The 22,460-nt window shown below is 45.9% G+C and overlaps 1 protein-coding gene across 3 annotated transcripts in view; it reads left to right on the forward strand.

The window, feature by feature from the left end:
• Positions 1–4,530: 4,530 nt before the first annotated feature.
• LOC128687944 (uncharacterized) overlaps positions 4,531–22,460 on the forward strand; it is a 132,060-nt gene continuing 114,130 nt past the window's right edge. For 2 of the 3 annotated variants that reach the window (XM_053775567.2, XM_053775568.2), the window contains exons 1-2: positions 4,531–4,799; positions 11,472–12,058. In XM_053775567.2, the coding sequence (XP_053631542.1) occupies positions 11,987–12,058 (72 nt within the window). In that variant the 5' untranslated portion in view covers positions 4,531–4,799; positions 11,472–11,986. Of the gene's footprint in view, positions 4,800–10,620; positions 12,059–22,460 lie in introns of those variants that run through there. The other variant, XM_070083621.1, reaches the window with a different exon arrangement.

Genomic DNA, 22,460 nt, shown 5'->3' on the forward strand with positions numbered 1-22,460 from the left:
TGGAGGAGGTGAATGTATTCAGATATTTGGGAGTGGACGTGTCAGCGGATGGGTCTATGAAAGATGAGGTGAATCATAGAATTAATGAGAGGAAAAAAGGGTGAGCGGTGCACTTAGGAGTCTGTGGAGACAAAGAACTTTGTCCTTGGAGGCAAAAAGGGGAATATATGAGAGTATAGTTTTACCAACGCTCTTATATGGGTGTGAAGCATGGGTGATGAATGTTGCAGCGAGGAGAAGGCTGGAGGCAGTGGAGATGTCATGTCTGGTGTGAATATAATGCAGAGAATTCGTAGTTTGGAAGTTAGGAGGAGGTGCGGGATTACCAAAACTGTTGTCCAGAGGGCTGAGGAAGGGTTGTTGAGGTGGTTCGGACATGTAGAGAGAATGGAGCGAAACAGAATGACTTCAAGAGTGTATCAGTCTGTAGTGGAAGGAAGGCGGGGTAGGGGTCGGCCTAAGAAAGGTTGGAGGGAGGGGGTAAAGGAGGTTTTGTGTGCGAGGGGCTAGGACTTCCAGCAGGCATGCGTGAGCGTGTTTGATAGGAGTGAATGGAGACAAATGGTTTTTAATACTTGACGTGCTGTTGGAGTGTGAGCAAAGTAACATTTATGAAGGGATTCAGGGAAACCGGCAGGCCGGACTTGAGTCCTGGAGATGGGAAGTACAGTGCCTGCACTCTGAAGGAGGGGTGTTAATGTTGCAGTTTAAAAACTGTAGTGTAAAGCACCCTTTTGGCAAGACAGTGATGGAGTGAATGATGGTGAAAGTTTTTCTTTTTCGGGCCACCCTGCCTTGGTGGGAATCGGCCAGTGTGTTAATAATATATATATATATATATATATATATATATATATATATATATATATATATATATATATATATATATATATATATATATATATATATATATATATATATATGTCGTGCCGAATATGTAAAACTGGTCAATTAGCAAGAACTCATTCAAAATTAAGCCCTTTCTAAAATTTTCTCTTATACGTTTAAAGATACATTTTTTTTTCATTAATGTTAGTGTAGAAATTTTTAATTTTGCTCCGAAAGAATCTTAGAAAACTTACCTAACCTTATTATAATAAGAACAATTTATTTTAGCCTAACCCAACTAAATATATTTTAGATTTGTTTACAATAATTTAATACTAAACAAACACAATGAAATATTGTTTTTTCGTTAGGTTCAGAATGATTTCGGCGAAATTATTGCATACACAAATTTTCACTTGTCCTATATGGCAAGATGAGCGTTGCTATTTAAGCCAAGATCGCAAGTTCTGCCTATTCGGCACAACATATATATATATATATATATATATATATATATATATATATATATATATATATATATATATATATATATATATATATATATATATAAACACTGATCTCTGGCTGAAGGAGACTCGAACCTACGAACCTTAGGACAAGGTACGCAGTGCTTTACCAATCTACCCATACTGGACAATACCTTGGCGTCTAGCATGCACTACACGTTTGATCCAAGGCAGCCAGCTTTCAGGGAGAAGGCTTACAGCTTTTCATCTGTAAGCCTTCTCCCTGAAAGCTGGCTGCCTTGGATCAAACGTGTAGCGCATGCTACACGCCAAGGTATTGTCCAGTGTGGGTAGATTGGTAAAGCGCTGCGTACCTTGTCCTCATGTTCGTAGGTTCGAGTCTCCTTCAGCCAGAGATCAGTGTTTATATATATATATATATATATATATATGGAATGTATATATATATATATATAGTATTTATATATATATATATATATATATATATATATATATATATATATATGTATATATATACGTAGAAATACCCTTGGGATAAGGGGAGAATTTTTACTTGCAGCAGACACGGTATCATTACCGTAACTTAGATTCTGATGTTGAGCTGTCTGTGGGCCCGAACCTCCGTCCCTCACCACGTGTGGGAAAGAAAATGTGTGAAAGGAGGTTAACCTTTCATGTGAGGCGCAAATCACGCTGATGTGGTGAACAACACTTAGTTCTAAGAGGAGTATTGATCGCTCTCTTACCTCCCACACCCCTTCCTTCCGTCCCCCTCCCAGCGCATACTCCCACATATTCCCACTCCACTGCTCCCCACCTCCTCACTCTTATCCTTCTTGAAGAATGAGACACTTGTGCACTTGTGAGGTAATCAGTCCCTCAGCCTGGCTGAGGGACTGATTACCTCAAACTCCCCTTTTTCCACCGTTCTTTTTTTGTATCGAGTCCGACGAAGCCACTGTGTGGCGAAAAGTTTCCTCAATAAAGATTCCCAAGTATTGCACATGTGTCTCATTCTTCACTCTGTTGGTTTTCTAAAGCATTTACCTCATCCTTCTTGCTTATTTCCTCTCACACACAACTGCCCTTACATTCTTCTAATATATCGCCGCCCTCACGCTAGTAGCCGCTCCGTACCGGAACACTCAGCCAGGCGTACAGCAACACTGAGGCATTCACGCAACACACAATACATACAACACACACAACACATACAGACCACACACACACACACACACACACACACACACACAGAAGCTGGAGGATCAGGCGCATGTAACAGGGAGGGCACTGCAATGGATCAGGGAATACCTGACAGGGAGGCAGCAACGAGTCATGGTACGTGAAGAGGTATCACAGTGGGCGCCTGTGACGAGCGGGGTCCCACAGGGGTCAGTTCTAGGACCAGTGCTATTTTTGATATATGTGAACGACATGATGGAAGGAATAGACTCTGAAGTGTCCCTGTTCGCAGATGATGTGAAGTTGATGAGAAGAATTAAATCGGATGAGGATGAGGCAGGACTGCAAAGAGACCTGGACAGGCTGGACATGTGGTCCAGTAACTGGGTTCTCGAATTCAATCCAGCCAAATGCAAAGTCATGAAGATTGGGGAGGGGCAAAGAAGACCGCAGACAGAGTATAGGCTAGGTGGACAAAGACTACAGACCTCACTCAGGGAGAAAGACCTTGAGGTGACCATAACACCGAGCACATCACCGGAGGCACACATCAACCAAATAACTGCTGCAGCATACGGGCGCCTGGCAAACCTGAGAATAGCGTTCCGATACCTTAATAAGGAATCGTTCAAGACACTGTACACTGTGTATGTTAGGCCCATACTGGAGTATGCAGCACAAGTCTGGATGTCTGGATGTCTGGATGTTAGGAAGTATTTCTTCAGCCACAGAGTAGTCAGTAAGTGGAATAGTTTGGGAAGCGATGTAGTGGAGGCAGGATCCATACATAGCTTTAAGCAGAGGTATGATAAAGCTCACGGCTCAGGGAGAGTGACCTAGTAGCGATCAGTGAAGAGGCGGGGCCAGGAGCTCGGACTCGACCCCCGCAACCTCAACTAGGTGAGTACAACTAGGTGAGTACACACACACACGCTTTCAAGAGGCTTCCAGATATATAAAAACTAAAGATATTTTTCTCTTACGCCGTCGGACTTAAAGTCTAAGACATGTTATCCTGCCTCGCCTCATTAAAAAAAAATCAGGCCAATCTCAGACATACTTCCACTCTTCCTCCCCAGGATGCCGCTCGTCCCACTCAACTAACTCCCGGCCACCTATTTACTGCTAGGGTGTACGGGAGGCAACAGGTGTAAGGAAACGTATTCGTCTAGACCCCCCCAACCCCGGCATTAAACCCGGGTCTTTCAGTTGCGACCACAATGCATCACACTTCGAGTGATATAGGCCGCTTCCTGTGTGACATATAGAACACAGTAACACTAAAAATAACGACACATTAACAAGGTAGTCACACTAACACATTTAACCAAGGCGCTAACACTAACAACACGCCAACAAAGGCGCAAACAGCAAACTAACACGCTAACAATCATCTATTTTATAAGGTTAGCAACAGCCAGGCTGTGGTGACAATAGATCGACTACGGGTAGATAATACGTAGCCAGCATGTAGACAACAGACAACAAATAGCCTACAAGTAGACAACAGGTGGACTACAGGTAGACAACAGATAGACTATAGGTGGACTTCAGGTAGAGAACAGGTAAACTTCAGGTGGACTACAGGTAGACAACAGGAAGACTATATGTGGACTACAGGTAGATAGCAGGTAGACTCTTGACCTTACCCGTCACTAGTTTTCGAACTCAAATTGTTTTTCTAGTCACTCACGACGTGATGATGGTCCATGACGGACTGAAATGCTCCAGGACGGACCGAGATGGTCCAGGACGGACTGGGAAGGTCCAGAACGGATCGAAATGGTCCAGGATAGACTGAGAAGGTCCAAGGACGGACGGAGAAAGTCCAGGGTGGACAGAGAAGGTCCAGAATGGATTGAGATACACTTCATTTTCAGTTGCCAGTTTATACGCTTGCTGTCGAAAGAGAGAAAGAGAAAGAGAGAGAGTGAGAGAGGCAGAGTGAGAGAGACAGAGAGAGTGAGAGAGGCAGAGAGAGTAAGAGAGGCAGGCGCAAGAGACACAACAAAGCCACAGTCGTGAAGGGAACAGCACAGAGTGAACACCCACGTACCAGCTGCTTACTCCAACACAGCCTCCCTCTCTCTCTCTCTTTCTCTCCCTGTGCTGTCTATCACTTGTTTACCGCCTGTCTACTCTAGTTGAGAGTGTGTGCCAGCCCCGGGCACGCCCTCTCCTACTCGTCACCGCCTGAGCAAAAGCTCCTGGACCTCCGCGCCCTCGGAGGCGTGGGAAGAATTATCTTGAACACACGCCCATTTATCCAAAGCAAGAGAGAGGACAGTGGGAAAAACGAAAGTAAGTGAAAGCAAGTGTAACCTCCAGTGTGGAAGGTGATAGCGTAACACCAGTGGTGGGTAGGTGACAGTGTAGTACCAGTGGTGGGTAGGTGATAGTGTAGCATCATTGGTGGGTAGGTGATAGTGTAGCATCAGTGGTGGGTAGGTGATAGTGTAGCATCAGTGGTGGGTAGGTGATAGTGTAGCACCAGTGGTGGGTAGGTGATAGTGTAGCATCAGGGGTGGGTAGGTATTAGCGTAGAACCAGTGGTAGGAAGGTGATAGTGTGGCATGAGTGGTGGGTAGGTGATAGTGTAGCAACAGTGGTAGGAAGGTGATAGTGTAGCACCAGTAGTGGGTAGGTGATAGTGTAGCACCAGTGGTAGGAAGGTGATAGTGTATCATCAGTGGTGGGTAGGTGATAGTGTAGCACCAGTGGTAGGAAGGTGATAGTGTAGCACCAGTAGTGGGTAGGTGATAGTGTAGCACCGGTGGTGGGTAGGTGATAGTGTAGCACCAGTGCTAGGAAGGTGGTAGTGTAGCACAAGTGGTGGGTAGGTGATAATGTAGCACCAGAAGTGGGTAGGTAATAGTGTAGCACCAGTGGTAGGAAGGTGATAGTGTAGCACCAGTAGTGGGTAGGTGATAGTGTAGCACCAGTGGTAGGAAGGCGATAGTGTAGCACCAGTGGTGGGTAGGTGATAGTGTAGCACCAGTAGTGGGTAGGTGATAGTGTAGCACCAGTGGTGGGTAGATGATAGTGTAGCACCAGTGGTGGGTAGGTGATAGTGTAGCACCAGTGGTAGGAAGGCAATAGTGCAGCACCAGTGGTAGGAAGGTGGTAGTGTAGCACCAGCGGTAAGAAGGTGATAGTGTAGCACCAGTGGTAGGAAGGTGATAGTGTAGCATCAATGGTGGTAGGTAATAGTGTAGCACCAGTGGTGGGTAGGTGATAGTGTAGCACCAGTGGTGGGTAGGTGATAGTGTAGCACCAGTGGTGGGTAGGTGATAGTGTAGCACCAGTGGTAGGAAGGTGATAGTGTAGCACCAGTGGTGGGTAGGTAATAGTGTAGCACCAGTGGTGGGTAGGTGATAGTGTAGCACCAGTGGTGGGTAGGTGATAATGTAGCACCAGTGGTAGGAAGGTGATAGTGTAGCACCAGTGGTGGGTAGGTGATAGTGTAGCACCAGTGGTAGGAAGGTGATAGTGTAGCACCAGTGGTGGTTAGGTAATAGTGTAGCACCAGTGGTGGGTAGGTGATAGTGTAGCACCACTGGTGGGTAGGTAATAATGTAGCACCAGTGGTAGGAAGGTGATAGTGTAGCATCAGTGGTGGGTAGGTGATAGTGTAGCACCAGTGGTGGGTAGGTGATAGTGTAGCATCAGTGGTGGGTAGGTGATAGTGTAGCACCAGTGGTGGGTAGGTGATAGTGTAGCACCAGTGGTGGGTAGGTGATAGTGTAGCATCAGTGGTGGGTAGGTGATAGTGTAGCACCAGTGGTGGGTAGGTGATAGTGTAGCACCAGTGGTGGGTAGGTGATAGTGTAGCACCAGTGGTAGGAAGGTGATAGTGTAGCACCAGTGGTGGGTAGGTGATAGTGTAGCACCACTGGTGGGTAGGTAATAGTGTAGCACCAGTGGTAGGAAGGTGATAGTGTAGCATCAGTGGTGGGTAGGTAATAGTGTAGCACCAGTGGTAGGAAAGTGATAGTGTAGCATCAGTGGTGGGTAGGTGATAGTGTAGCACCAGTGGTGGCTAGGTAGTAGTGTAGCACCAATGGTGAGTAGGTGATAGTGTAGCACCAGTAGTGGGTAGGTGATAGTGTGGCACCAGTTGTAGGAAGGTGATAGTGTAGCACCAGTGGTGGGTAGGTGATAGTGTAGCACCAGTGGTAGGAAGGTGATAGTGTAGCACCAGTGGTGCGTAGGTGATAGTGTAGCACCAGTTGTGAGTAGGTGATAGTGTAGCATCATTGGTGGGTAGGTGATAGTGTAGCACCAGTGGTAGGAAGGTGTTAGTGTAGCACCAGTGGTGGGTAGGTGATAGTGTAGCACCAGTGGTGCGTAGGTGATAGTGTAGCACCAGTAGTGGGTAGGTGATAGTGTAGCACCAGTGGTAAGAAGGTGATAGTGTAACACCAGTGGTAGGAAGGTGATAGTGTAGCACCAGTGGTAGGAAGGTGATAGTGTAGCACCAGTGGTAGGAAGGTGATAGTGTAACACCAGTGGTAGGAAGGTGATAGTGTAGCACCAGTGGTAAGAAGGTGATAGTGTAACACCAGTGGTAGGAAGGTGATAGTGTAGCACCAGTGGTAGGAAGGTGATAGTGTAGCACCAGTGGTAGGAAGGTGATAGTGTAGCACCAGTGGTAGGAAGGTAATAGTGTAGCACCAGTGGTAGGAAGGTGATAGTGTAGCACCAGTGGTAGGAAGGTGATAGTGTAACACCAGTGGTAGGAAGGTGATAGTGTAACACCAGTGGTAGGAAGGTGATAGTGTAGCACCAGTGGTAAGAAGGTGATAGTGTAACACCAGTGGTAGGAAGGTGATAGTGTAACACCAGTGGTAGGAAGGTGATAGTGTAGCACCAGTGGTAGGAAGGTGATAGTGTAACACCAGTGGTAGGAAGGTGATAGTGTAGCACCAGTGGTAGGAAGGTGATAGTGTAGAACCAGTGGTAGGAAGGTGATAGTGTAGCACCAGTGGTAGGAAGGTGATAGTGTAACACCAGTGGTAGGAAGGTGATAGTGTAGCACCAGTGGTAGGAAGGTGATAGTGTAGCACCAGTGGTAGGAAGGTGATAGTGTAGCACCAGTGGTAGGAAGGTGATAGTGTAGCACCAGTGGTAGGAAGGTGATAGTGTAGCACCAGTGGTAGGAAGGTGATAGTGTAACACCAGTGGTAGGAAGGTGATAGTGTAGCACCAGTGGTAGGAAGGTGATAGTGTAGCACCAGTGGTAGGAAGGTGATAGTGTAGCACCAGTGGTAGGAAGGTGATAGTGTAGCACCAGTGGTAGGAAGGTGATAGTGTAGCACCAGTGGTAGGAAGGTGATAGTGTAGCACCAGTGGTAGGAAGGTGATAGTGTAGCACCAGTGGTAGGAAGGTGATAGTGTAATACCAGTGGTAGGAAGGTGATAGTGTAGCACCAGTGGTAGGAAGGTGATAGTGTAGCACCAGTGGTAGGAAGGTGATAGTGTAACACCAGTGGTAGGAAGGTGATAGTGTAGCACCAGTGGTAGGAAGGTGATAGTGTAACACCAGTGGTAGGAAGGTGATAGTGTAACACCAGTGGTAGGAAGGTGATAGTGTAGCACCAGTGGTAGGAAGGTGATAGTGTAACACCAGTGGTAGGAAGGTGATAGTGTAGCACCAGTGGTAGGAAGGTGATAGTGTAGCACCAGCAGGGAGGACGCTATCAGCAGCAGTAACCCAGCTGGTGTTATATAATTCTCTCTCCCTCTCTCTCTCTCTCTCTCTCTCTCTCGCTCTATGACAAAGAGTCAGGTTAAGCACAGTTCGGTTTGGCCAGGAAGTGGGTGGGTGAGCAATAGATATGGCAGCGTGTAACCCAGACAGTGGGTTTCGCCAAGTGACCTGACAAAGTCCACTGTCTGGACGGAACGTCGTTACATCCTTCCCTACCCAGCGCTGAAGCTTCTCTGATATGCACATTGTTTCCCCGTGATTCACAGTGTTAAACAGCGAGAACGTTTCGTCCGGTTCGTTTAATGAAACGTGTTTTTTTAATCAGCGTTTTTACAGAACTTGCAAAAAAAAAAAAATAACTTCTATTATTGAGGGAGAAGAGCTGTGTGTGTGTGTGTGTGTGTACTCACCTAGTTGAGGTTGCGGGGGTCGAGTCCGAGCTCCTGGCCCCGCCTCTTCACTGATCGCTACTAGGTCACTCTCCCTGAACCGTGAGTTTTATCATACCTCTGCTTAAAGCTATGTATGGATCCTGCCTCCACTACATCGCTTCCCAAACTATTCCACTTACTGACTACTCTGTGGCTGAAGAAATACTTCCTAACATCCCTGTGATTCATCTGTGTCTTCAGCTTCCAACTGTGTCCCCTTGTTACTGTGTCCAATCTCTGGAACATCCTGTCTTTGTCCACCTTGTCAATTCCTCTCAGTATTTTGTATGTCGTTATCATGTCCCCCCTATCTCTCCTGTCCTCCAGTGTCGTCAGGTTGATTTCCCTTAACCTCTCCTCGTAGGACATACCTCTTAGCTCTGGGACTAGTCTTGTTGCAAACCTTTGCACTTTCTCTAATTTCTTCACGTGCTTGGCTAGGTGTGGGTTCCAAACTGGTGCTGCATACTCCAATATGGGCCTAATGTACACGGTGCACAGGGTCCTGAATGATTCCTTATTAAGATGTCGGAATGCTGTTCTGAGGTTTGCTAGGCGCCCATATGCTGCAGCAGTTATTTGGTTGATGTGCGCTTCAGGAGATGTGCCTGGTGTTATACTCACCCCAAGATCTTTTTCCTTGAGTGAGGTTTGTAGTCTCTGGCCCCCTAGACTGTACTCCGTCTGCGGTCTTCTTTGCCCTTCCCCAATCTTCATGACTTTGCACTTGGTGGGATTGAACTCCAGGAGCCAATTGCTGTGTGTGTGTGTGTGTGTGTGTGTGTGTGTGTGTGTGTGTGTGTGTGTGTGTGTGTGTGTGTGTGTGTGTGTGTGTGTGTGCGTGCGTGCGTGCGTGCGTGCGTGCGTGTGTGCATGCGTGTGTGTGTGTGTGTGTGTGCGTGTGTGTGTATAATTACCTTTCATCCTGTCCTCAATATTTAATATATCTCTCAATTATTCAATTTTTTTAATGGTTGTAGCATTGTCTACTCTCTCTTATAAATATTTCCACTAAACAACCTTTCTGTTGGTGGAGAATTATTTCCTGTATCTCTTCTGTTCAGCATCTTCCTCAGCTGACAAAGTCTTCCTCATCGCTGCTGTGAGTGTTAAAAAATCTTTGTTTATTCTCTCGTGTCTCGCTAATTCGTTATAACACGATTGCAAACAACTCACGGAACGGGTGGGACTCGAAGCCCTAAAACTCTCATGTCTTTAGGTAAGATTTTACATGCGCCTAACGTATCTCTTCTTTTCCTGCTGTCACTTAACCTGGGCATTATATCTCTTACATATTTTTTGACGATCGTGGCTCTCTTTGTACCTGGCCTTGCCACCTCCTGATTTTTTTGAGGTGTTTGGTCAAAGTTGCATATTCCAGTTTTATATGTCGTAAAACCTTCTTAAGCATTTATGCAGCCAGAGCTGTTATAATTCGCCAGAGTAGGATGAGGCTCTCACAATTTCTCTTATACGATCTTTTGGTGATAATTTTTCGTTAATAATAACTCCTGGGTCTCTCTCTCTCTCTCTCTCTCTCTCTCTCTCTCTCTCTCTCTCTTTCAGTATCCTCCGAAATATATGTTGTTCTTTTTTTGTAATTTCATTCAGAAAAGGGGTATGTCAGCCACTTGTACCAGGCATTTTAGTTGCCTTCGACAAACATGGCCATGGGGCAAGCATGCTGAGGATGGCCATGGGGCAAGCATGCTGAGGATGGCCATGGGGCAAGCATGCTGAGGATGGCCATGGGGCAAACATGCTGAGGATGGCCATGGGGCAAGCATGCTGAGGATGGCCATGGGGTAAGCATGCTGAGGATGGCCATGGGGCAAACATGCTGAGGATGGCCATGGGGCAAGCATGCTGAGGATGGCCACGGGGAAAGCATGCTGAGGATGGCCACGGGGAAAGCATGCTGAGGATGGCCATGGGGCAAGCATGCTGAGGATGGCCATGAGGCAAGCATGCTGAGGATGGCCATGGGGCAAGCATGCTGAGGATGGCCACGGGGAAAGCATGCTGAGGATGGCCATGGGGCAAGCATGCTGAGGATGGCCATGGGGCAAGCATGCTGAGGATGGCCATGGGGCAAGCATGCTGAGGATGGCCATGGGGCAAGCATGCTGAGGATGGCCATGGGGCAAGCCGTAAAGAAATGATAATACAGTAGCAGAGTATACACGGTATACCAGCAGTGTGTAAACCAGACACCCAATGCGTAGTGTGGCATTTTATTATGAAGACGTTTCGTCCACCAGTTACTGACAACGTCCCTGGAGGACGAAACATAGCCACAATAAAATGTCATAACCCTCATTGTGTGTCTTATTTACACACTCCATAAAAAAGGTTTAAGCACCGAACTCTTACTGAATCCACTGGATTATGACAGACTCTACTATTACCGCATTTTACGTTATACACAACTTCCAGTGCCAACCTGGGTGCTAGCTAACGTTTGTTCGTGTCTCTCTGCTTCATTTTTTTTGAGATTTTTCTTCTTCTTCCAGAGGGTGACGTCCCTGCTAGAGTTTAGAGACGAACTAATTCGAATATAAAACAGATGGTTTTGAACTGACTTCACAAGTGTTCAAATATGCGGACGTGTTCAGAAATAACCCTGAATTTGGGTCCGTCATCAAGTCCATTAGAAAGTTCACTCGTGACTTAATAACGGTGGAGGACAGACCGAAATTTCGTTTAGAGTTTTGTCTCCAGAGTGTCTCTAAGTTGTAAATTGTTCCAGCCGCTGTACTGTGACATGAATTCTCCGCGTCGATGCGCAGATGTGAGTACGGTATATTAAATAAAATGTTCTTTCTTCTTCAGATCGAGCAGAGGAAACCTGCCAGACACGCTCATCATCATCGCCACGACCCGAGGAGTGAGGGTGAGCTAGAGCCCAGCCCTGTAACTCATGGCCTGGCTTCACTTATAGCCTTGGCCCGTAGGAGTGACTTGTGTTTGGCCTCCTAGCTTCTGTCTGTGCGGAGACTGCTGTTTATTGAAGAACTTAGCCAAGTAACGCAGTATTTTATCCTAGCCGCGACATAGAAACCGGCTCAGATATGACCTAGTGGAATTATGATCAGATTTCACTGTATTCCATGAAACAATACACCCGTGTGTGGGCCACTCAGTATTGACCATACATCGATCTCTTGTGGTATGTCTCGCCCACTGGTAGTAAGCGGGGCATGACCTTCTAAAGTACCACCCTCTGCGTAGTATGACCTCACGCACCATCACCTCTGACGATCCCGCTCACCCTGTGATTCCTCAGAGAGGCATGACCTCCACGTGACCTTTGACCTGGAGGATGAGTTAGCGCGGGGGGGACCAACATGTGTGAGGTTAACAGCTGCTGCTGCCTCTCCCTCCGCCAGGGCTGCGTCCTCATAGGAGGCATCACCATCGTAAGTATCGTTATTCCCTTGGAGTTCCTCTCTTTGATTCTCGCCATACTTCGACTACCTGATGAGCAAGACACATGTACGACACTTCTACGATTGAAAAAGCCTGCTGCGTAGGCTAAAACGTTTTGACGATAAAATATTACACATGTGTCTTGTTCATCAACTTGTCAGTACTGTATACCATTCGACTGCCTGAAACACTTTTGCGACGTTATTTTTGTCTCAGAGACCATCGTTAAACGTCTTAGCTTTCGCGGGCTGTCCGTCCATACACATGGGAAAAAAACAAATAACAGAGGACTTGGAAGTTTGCACCGAGGCTGTCTGTTGAGGACAACTATCTAGATTAAGGACAGTCTTGCATTATCTACAATTCTACGTGAATGAGAGGCAAGCAGAAGGCTCTTGCTGGTGTCAGTGTCCAGAAATTAACTAGACAGTTTGTAGACACAAGACTTACATGTAAAGATGCGGACTGGCGAGACATGTCAGTTAGGTTGAACTTGTACATAGAGAAGGCAAAACCAGAGCAGTGTAGAGCTTGTAGTAAGAGTAGTGTGAAGCTCTTTGTATCTGCATGCTGAATGTTTTTTGTTGCTTGCTGTCAAAGTGATAGAGTATCCCGTTAAGTATTTACGATATGCAGGCAGCTCCTCGTGTCGGGTACTGGAGAATCTTCAGAAATGAGACAGACTAAATTTAAGCTTTCATGATCCCACAGTCGCCTGACAAAGTCTGTACCACTGTGTCTGCCAGACAGTGTACCACTGTGTCTGCCAGACAGTGTACCACTGTGTCTGCCAGACAGTGTACCACTGTGTCTGCCAGACAGTGTACCACTGTGTCTGCCAGACAGTGTACCACTGTGTCTGCCAGACAGTGTACCACTGTGTCTGCCAGACAGTGTACCACTGTGTCTGCCAGACAGTGTACCACTGTGTCTGCCAGACAGTGTACCACTGTGTCTGCCAGACAGTGTACCACTGTGTCTGCCAGACAGTGTACCACTGTGTCTGCCAGACAGTGTACCACTGTGTCTGCCAGACAGTGTACCACTGTGTCTGCCAGACAGTGTACCACTGTGTCTGCCAGACAGTGTACCACTGTGTCTGCCAGACAGTGTACCACTGTGTCTGCCAGACAGTGTACCACTGTGTCTGCCAGACAGTGTACCACTGTGTCTGCCAGGCAGTGTACCACTGTGTCTGCCAGACAGTGTACCACTGTGTCTGCCAGACAGTGTACCACTGTGTCTGCCAGACAGTGTACCACTGTGTCTGCCAGACAGTGTACCACTGTGTCTGCCAGACAGTGTACCACTGTGTCTGCCAGGCAGTGTACCACTGTGTCTGCCAGACAGTGTACCACTGTGTCTGCCAGACAGTGTACCACTGTGTCTGCCAGACAGTGTACCACTGTGTCTGCCAGACAGTGTACCACTGTGTCTGCCAGGCAGTGTACCACTGTGTCTGCCAGACAGTGTACCACTGTGTCTGCCAGACAGTGTACCACTGTGTCTGCCAGACAGTGTACCACTGTGTCTGCCAGACAGTGTACCACTGTGTCTGCCAGACAGTGTACCACTGTGTCTGCCAGACAGTGTACCACTGTGTCTGCCAGACAGTGTACCACTGTGTCTGCCAGGCAGTGTACCACTGTGTCTGCCAGACAGTGTACCACTGTGTCTGCCAGACAGTGTACCACTGTGTCTGCCAGACAGTGTACCACTGTGTCTGCCAGACAGTGTACCACTGTGTCTGCCAGACAGTGTACCACTGTGTCTGCCAGACAGTGTACCACTGTGTCTGCCAGGCAGTGTACCACTGTGTCTGCCAGACAGTGTACCACTGTGTCTGCCAGACAGTGTACCACTGTGTCTGCCAGACAGTGTACCACTGTGTCTGCCAGACAGTGTACCACTGTGTCTGCCAGACAGTGTACCACTGTGTCTGCCAGACAGTGTACCACTGTGTCTGCCAGACAGTGTACCACTGTGTCTGCCAGACAGTGTACCACTGTGTCTGCCAGACAGTGTACCACTGTGTCTGCCAGGCAGTGTACCACTGTGTCTGCCAGACAGTGTACCACTGTGTCTGCCAGACAGTGTACCACTGTGTCTGCCAGACAGTGTACCACTGTGTCTGCCAGACAGTGTACCACTGTGTCTGCCAGGCAGTGTACCACTGTGTCTGCCAGACAGTGTACCACTGTGTCTGCCAGACAGTGTACCACTGTGTCTGCCAGACAGTGTACCACTGTGTCTGCCAGACAGTGTACCACTGTGTCTGCCAGACAGTGTACCACTGTGTCTGCCAGACAGTGTACCACTGTGTCTGCCAGACAGTGTACCACTGTGTCTGCCAGACAGTGTACCACTGTGTCTGCCAGACAGTGTACCACTGTGTCTGCCACAGTGTTGTGTCGTGGGACAACTTCTTGAGGAACAATGAAAATGAAACAAATTTAATATAATTTTGCTGAATTGCTGTTCTTTTCCCGAATTACTTTTGTTTTGCTGTTCTTTTCCCGAATTACTTTTGTTTTACTGTTCTTTTCCCGAATTACTTTTGTTTTGCTGTTCTTTTCCCGAATTACTTTTGTTTTGCTGTTCTTTTCCCGAATTACTTTTGTTTTGCTGTTCTTTTCCCGAATTACTTTTGTTTTGCTGTTCTTTTCCCGAATTACTTTTGTTTTGCTGTTCTTTTCCCGAATTACTTTTGTTTTACTGTTCTTTTCCCGAATTACTTTTGTTTTGCTGTTCTTTTCCCGAATTACTTTTGTTTTGCTGTTCTTTTCCCGAATTACTTTTGTTTTGCTGTTCTTTTCCCGAATTACTTTTGTTTTGCTGTTCTTTTCCCGAATTACTTTTGTTTTACTGTTCTTTTCCCGAATTACTTTTGTTTTGCTGTTCTTTTCCCGAATTACTTTTGTTTTGCTGTTCTTTTCCCGAATTACTTTTGTTTTGCTGTTCTTTTCCCGAATTACTTTTGTTTTGCTGTTCTTTTCCCGAATTACTTTTGTTTTGCTGTTCTTTTCCCGAATTAATTTTGTTTTGCTGCTGTATGATAGTTATTGTCGCTGTAAATGAACATTGGTTGGCTAGTTGCTTTATCAGGTTTGAAATCTATCGACTACACGATGGTCATCAAGGCTGCGTGTAATGTGTTCGCTACTAGTGAAAACTTTGATTTTTAATACAGGGATCAAAGTATACTCTCAGTGTATACAATCTGAGATATACACCACCCCTGAGATATACACTACCCCTGAGATATACACTACCCTAGAGACATACATCACCCCTGAGATATACACCACCCCTGAGATATACACCACCCCTGAGATATACACTACCCTAGAGACATACACCACCCCTGAGATATACACCACCCCTGAGATATATACCACCCCTGAGATACACACCACCCCAGAGATATACACCACCCCTGAGATATACACCACCTCTGAGATATACTCTACCCTAGAGACATACACCACCCCTGAGATATACACCACCCCAGAGATATACACCATCCCTGAGATATACACCACCCCATATATATACACCACCCCTGAGATATATATCACCCCTGAGATATACACCACCCCTGAGATATACACCACCCATGAGACATACACCACCCCTGAGATATATACCACCCCAGAGATATACACCACCTCAGAGATATACACCACCCCTGAGATATACATCACCCCTGAGATATACACCACCCCTGAGATATACTCCACCCCTGAGACATACACCACCCCTGAGATATATACCACCCCAGAGATATACACCACCTCAGAGATATACACCACCCCTGAGATATACACCACCCGATATAACTCCAATATACTTTGAAAAAGCCATTGACAACATGCCTATGCACTCAGCCCCGGGCCCAGACTCGTGGAACTCTGTTTTCATTAAGAACTGCAAGAAACCCCTCTCGTGTGCCCTAAGTACACTATGGAGGAGGAGCTTGGACATGGGTGAAATTCCACAGTCACTTAAAACAACGGATATAGCCCCACTCCATAAAGGTGGCAGCAAAGCATTAGCTAAAAACTGTAGACCAATAGCTCTAACGTCCCACATCATACAAATCTCTGAAAGAGTGCTAGGAAACAGGATTGCAAATCACCTGGATTCCCAAAAACTACACAATCCAGGGCAACATGGATTCAGGGCAGGTCGCTCCTGCCTCTCACAACTACTGGATCACAATATGGCCTTGGATGCACTGGAATGAAATCAGAATGCAGATGTAATATACACAGACTTTGCAAAAGCGTTTGACAAGTGCGATCATGGCGTAATAGCGCACACAATACGTGCTAAAGGAATAACTGACAAAGTAGGCAGATGGATCTTCAACTTCCTAACCAATCGAACACAAAGAATAGTGGTCAACAGAGTTAAATCGGAGGCTGCCATAGTGAAGAGCTCTGTTCCACAAGGCACAGTACTCGCCCCCATCTTATTCCTCATCCTCATATCAGGCATAGACAGAGATATATCACAGCACCGTATCATCCTTTGCGGATGATACTAGGATCTGCATGAGGCTGTCATCTGCTGAGGACGCGGTTAACCTCCAAGAAGATATAAACAAAGTTTTCCAGTGGGCAACGATAAACAATATGATGTTCAATGAGGACAAATTCCAACTACTTCGTTATGGTAAACTGGAGGAGATAATAACTAGAACAGAGTATACTACAGACTCTGGCCATACAATAGAGCGGAAAAATAATGTAAGGGACCTGGGAGTAGTAATGTCTGAGGATCTCACTTTCAAGGATCATAACATTGCCACGATCACAAGTGCAAAGAAAATGATAGGATGGATAATGAGAACGTTCAAAACAAGAGATGCCAAGCCAATGATGATCCTTTTCAAATCACTTGTTTTCTCTAGGCTGGAATACTGCTGTACATTAACATCTTCGTTCAAAGCAGGTGAAATTGCAGATCTAGAGAGTGTCCAAAGAACCTTTACTGAACGTATAAGTTCTGTCAAGCACCTTAACTACTGGGAACGCTTGGAAGCACTTGACTTGTACTCGCTGGAACGCAGGAGAGAGAGATATATCATTATCTACACTTGGAAAATCCTAGGAGGAATGGTCCCGAATCAGCACACAGAAATCACTCCCTACGAAAGTAAAAGACTGGGCAGGCGATGCAAAATACCCCAATTAAAAGTAGTGGCGCCATTGGTACACTAAGAGAAAACACCATAAGTGTCCGGGGCCCAAGCCTGTTCAACAGCCTCCCATCAAGCATTAGGGGAATTACACCACCCCAGAGATATACACCCCTGAGATATACACCACACCAGAGATATACACCCCTGATATGTACACCATCCCTGAGATATACACCCCTCAGACATACACCACCCTAGAGATATACACCCCAGAGATATACACCACCCCTGAGATATACACAACCCCTGAGATATACACCACCCCAGAGATATACACCATCCCAGAGACATACACCACCTCAGAGATATACACTACTCCGGAGATATACATCACCCCAGAGATATACTCTACCCCAGAGATATACACCACCCCAAAGATATACACCACCCCAGAGATATACACCATCCCAGAGATATACACCACCCCAGAGATATATACTACTCCTGAAATATACATCACCCCAGAGATATACACCACCCCAGAGATATACACCACCCCAGAGATATACACCACCCCAGAGACATACACCACCCCAGAGATATGCACCACTCCAGAGATATACACCACCTCTGAGATATACACCACTCCAGAGATATATACTACTGAGATATACATCACCCCAGAGATATACACCACCCCAGAGATATACACCACCCCAGTGATATACACCACCCCAGAGATATACACCACCCCAGAGATATACACCACCCCAGAGACATACACCACCCCAGAGATATGCACCACTCCAGAGATATACACCACCTCTGAGATATACACCACTCCAGAGATATATACTACTGAGATATACATCACCCCAGAGATATACACCACCCCAGAGATATACACCACCCCAGAGATATACACCACCCCAGAGACATACACCACCCCAGAGATATACACCACCCCAGAGGTATACACCACCCCTGAGATATACACCACCCCAGATATATACACCATCCCAGAGATATACACCAACCCAGAGATATATACTACTGAGATATACATCACCCCAGAGATATACACCACCCCAGAGATATACACCACCCCAGAGATATACACCACCCCAGAGACATACACCACCCCAGAGATATGCACCACTCCAGAGGTATACACCACCCCTGAGATATACACCACTCCAGAGATATACACCACCCCAGAGATATACCCCACCCCAGAGATATACACCACTCCAGAGATATATACTACTGAGATATACATCACCCCAGAGATATACACCACCCCAGAGATATACACCACCCCAGAGATATACACCACCCCAGAGACATACACCACCCCAGAGATATACACCACCCCAGAGGTATACACCACCCCTGAGATATACACCACCCCAGATATATACACCATCCCAGAGATATACACCACCCCAGAGATATATACTACTGAGATATACATCACCCCAGAGATATACACCACCCCAGAGATATACACCACCCCAGAGATATACACCACCCCAGAGACATACACCACCCCAGAGATATGCACCACTCCAGAGGTATACACCACCCCTGAGATATACACCACTCCAGAGATATACACCACCCCAGAGATATACACCACCCCAGAGATATACACCACCCCAGAGACATACACCACCCCAGAGATATACACCACCCCAGAGGTATACACCACCCCTGAGATATACACCACCCCAGATATATACACCATCCCAGAGATATACACCACCCCAGAGATATATACTACTGAGATATACATCACCCCAGAGATATACACCACCCCAGAGATATACACCACCCCAGAGATATACACCACCCCAGAGACATACACCACCCCAGAGATATGCACCACTCCAGAGGTATACACCACCCCTGAGATATACACCACCCCAGAGATATACACCACCCCAGAGACATACACCACCCCAGAGATATGCACCACTCCAGAGGTATACACCACCCCTGAGATATACACCACTCCAGAGGTATACACCACCCCTGAGATATACACCACTCCAGAGATGTACACCCCAGAGGTATACACCACCCCTGAGATATACACCACTCCAGAGATGTACACCCCAGAGATATACACCACCCCAGAGATATACACCACTGAGATATACACCACTGAGATATACACCACTGAGATATACACCACTGAGATATACACCACTGAGATATACACCACTGAGATATACACCACTGAGATATACACCACTGAGATATACACCACTGAGATATACACCACTGAGATATACACCACTGAGATATACACCACCGAGATATACACCACTGAGATATACACCACTGAGATATACACCACTGAGATATACACCACTGAGATATACACCACTGAGATATACACCACTGAGATATACACCACCGAGATATACACCACTGAGATATACACCACTGATATACACCACTGTACAAGTAAACATACGTCGATTCTCTCAGTGCATATACATCAACATATACATCAACATATACATCAACAAACATATACATCAACAAACATATACATCAACAAACATATACATCAACAAACATATACATCAACAAACATATACATCAACAAACATATACATCAACAAACATATACATCAACAAACATATACATCAACATATACATCAAGAAACATATACATCAACAAACATATACATCAACATATACATCAAGAAACATATACATCAACAAACATATACATCAACATATACATCAAGAAACATATACATCAACAAACATATACATCAACAAACATATACATCAACATATACATCAACAAACATATACATCAACAAACATATACATCAACAAACATATACATCAACATATACATCAACAAACATATACATCAACAAACATATACATCAACAAACATATACATCAACATATACATCAACAAACATATACATCAACAAACATATACATCAACATATACATCAACAAACATATACATCAACATATACATCAAGAAATATATACATCAACATATACATCAACAAACATATACATCAACAAACATATACATCAACATATACATCAAGAAACATATACATCAACATATACATCAACAAACATATACATCAACATATACATCAACAAACATATACATCAACAAACATATACATCAACAAACATATACATCAACAAACATATACATCAACATATACATCAACAAACATATACATCAACAAACATATACATCAACATATACATCAACATATACATCAAGAAATATATACTCATCAGAATGAAAATATCTGATCAGAAATATTCGAGTGATTTCGTGTGGTAGAAGACACTTCTTCAGGGGAATTACGTAACTCTGAAGATGTGTGTTGCTTTCCTCTCTGGTTATATATTTTTTTTATTATTGACATTCACTCGTATTATCGGACAGGTTTAGGCTTGATCCTCCGCTCGTCATTCTGGGCCAAGAGCTGTATTTACAGCCTCGCAGACCCCAAACGCTGTGTGGTCCTTACGGATTTAACGATTCGCCGGGAATAGCACGATTCCCACTCTTCAGACTGCAGACAAAATCGGACATTTGAGCAGAGGTTTTGCGGTCGGCGTTGATAGTGTCGTTGTGTTTCGGCTGGCTCTGCTGTTATTGTGTTACAGTGGTATAGTGTTACGAAGGTTCCAGAGAATAATGTCTTCCCACAGTCGTGTCTGTGCAGCAGCGCTGTGTTGCACAGAGCCATGGTCACATTAAATACATTAGTGTTGGAGCTTCGCAAGAAATGGAAACAGAATAATGTGTCTTAGTGACCTCGACTAGTGGAGACCGAAAGAAAATAAATTTGCTGGGTTCTGCCTGTCTCTCATAGTGATGCTGGCGTCTCTCAGTCTCGTAGTGATACTGGCGTCTCTCTGTCTCTCGTAGTGATGCTGGTGTCTCTCTGTCTCTCGTAGTGATGCTGGTGTCTCTCTGTCTCTCGTAGTGATGTTTGTTTTTCCCTGTTTCAAGCTGTGTTGCTTGCATCACTCAACTTCAAGCAAGTGTTGATTCAAGCTCCCCCAGCTGTGAGGTGGAGACGAGCCCGTATCTACAGGTGTGCTCTCTCTGGAGGACGCTCCCATAACTTACCCTGAGAGAGAGAGAGAGAGAGAGAGAGAGAGAGAGAGAAGCAAGCAGGTGGTTGTGGAGGCGGGACAAGAGTTTTGAAAAGCATACGAACACCATCAGTGTGCTGCTACAGTGTTCTGTGTAGGAGTTACGTGGTGGGAACACCAGCAGCGTGCTGCTACAGTGTTCTGTGTAAGAGTTACATGGTGGGAACACCAGCAGTGTGCTGCTACAGTGTTCTGTGTAAGAGTTACATGGTGGGAACACCAGCAGTGTGCTGCTACAGTGTTCTGTGTAAGAGTTACGTGGTGGGAACACCAGCAGCGTGCTGCTACAGTGTTCTGTGTAAGAGTTACATGGTGGGAACACCAGCAGTGTGCTGCTACAGTGTTCTGTGTAAGAGTTACATGGTGGGAACACCAGCAGTGTGCTGCTACAGTGTTCTGTGTAGGAGTTACGTGGTGGGAACACCAGCAGCGTGCTGCTACAGTGTTCTGTGTAAGAGTTACATGGTGGGAACACCAGCAGTGTGCTGCTACAGTGTTCTGTATAAAAGTTACGTGGTGGGAACACCAGCAGCGTGCTGCTACAGTGTTCTGTGTAAGAGTTACGTGGTGGGAACACCAGCAGTGTACTGCTACAGTGTTCTGTGTAAGAGTTACGTGGTGGGAACACAAGCAGTGTGCTGCTACAGTGTTTTGTGTAAGAGTTACGTGGTGGGAACACCAGCAGTGTGCTGCTACAGTGTTCTGTGTAAGAGTTACGTGGTGGGAACACAAGCAGTGTGCTGCTACAGTGTTCTGTGTAAGAGTTACGTTGTGGGAACACCAGCAGTGTGCTGCTACAGTGTTCTGTGTAGGAGTTACGTGGTAGGAACACCAGCAGTGTGCTGCTACAGTGTTCTGTGTAAGAGTTACGTTGTGGGAACACAAGCAGTGTGCTGCTACAGTGTTCTGTGTAAGAATTACGTGGTGGGAACACCAGCAGTGTGCTGCTGCAGTGTTCTGTGTAAGAGTTACGTGGTGGGAACACCAGCAGTGTGCTGCTACAGTGTTCTGTGTAAGAGTTACGTTGTGGGAACACAAGCAGTGTGCTGCTACAGTGTTCTGTGTAGGAGTTACGTGGTGGGAA

Source organism: Cherax quadricarinatus, chromosome 10 (assembly GCF_038502225.1).
Source record: "Cherax quadricarinatus isolate ZL_2023a chromosome 10, ASM3850222v1, whole genome shotgun sequence".
Lineage (NCBI taxonomy): Eukaryota > Metazoa > Arthropoda > Malacostraca > Decapoda > Parastacidae > Cherax > Cherax quadricarinatus.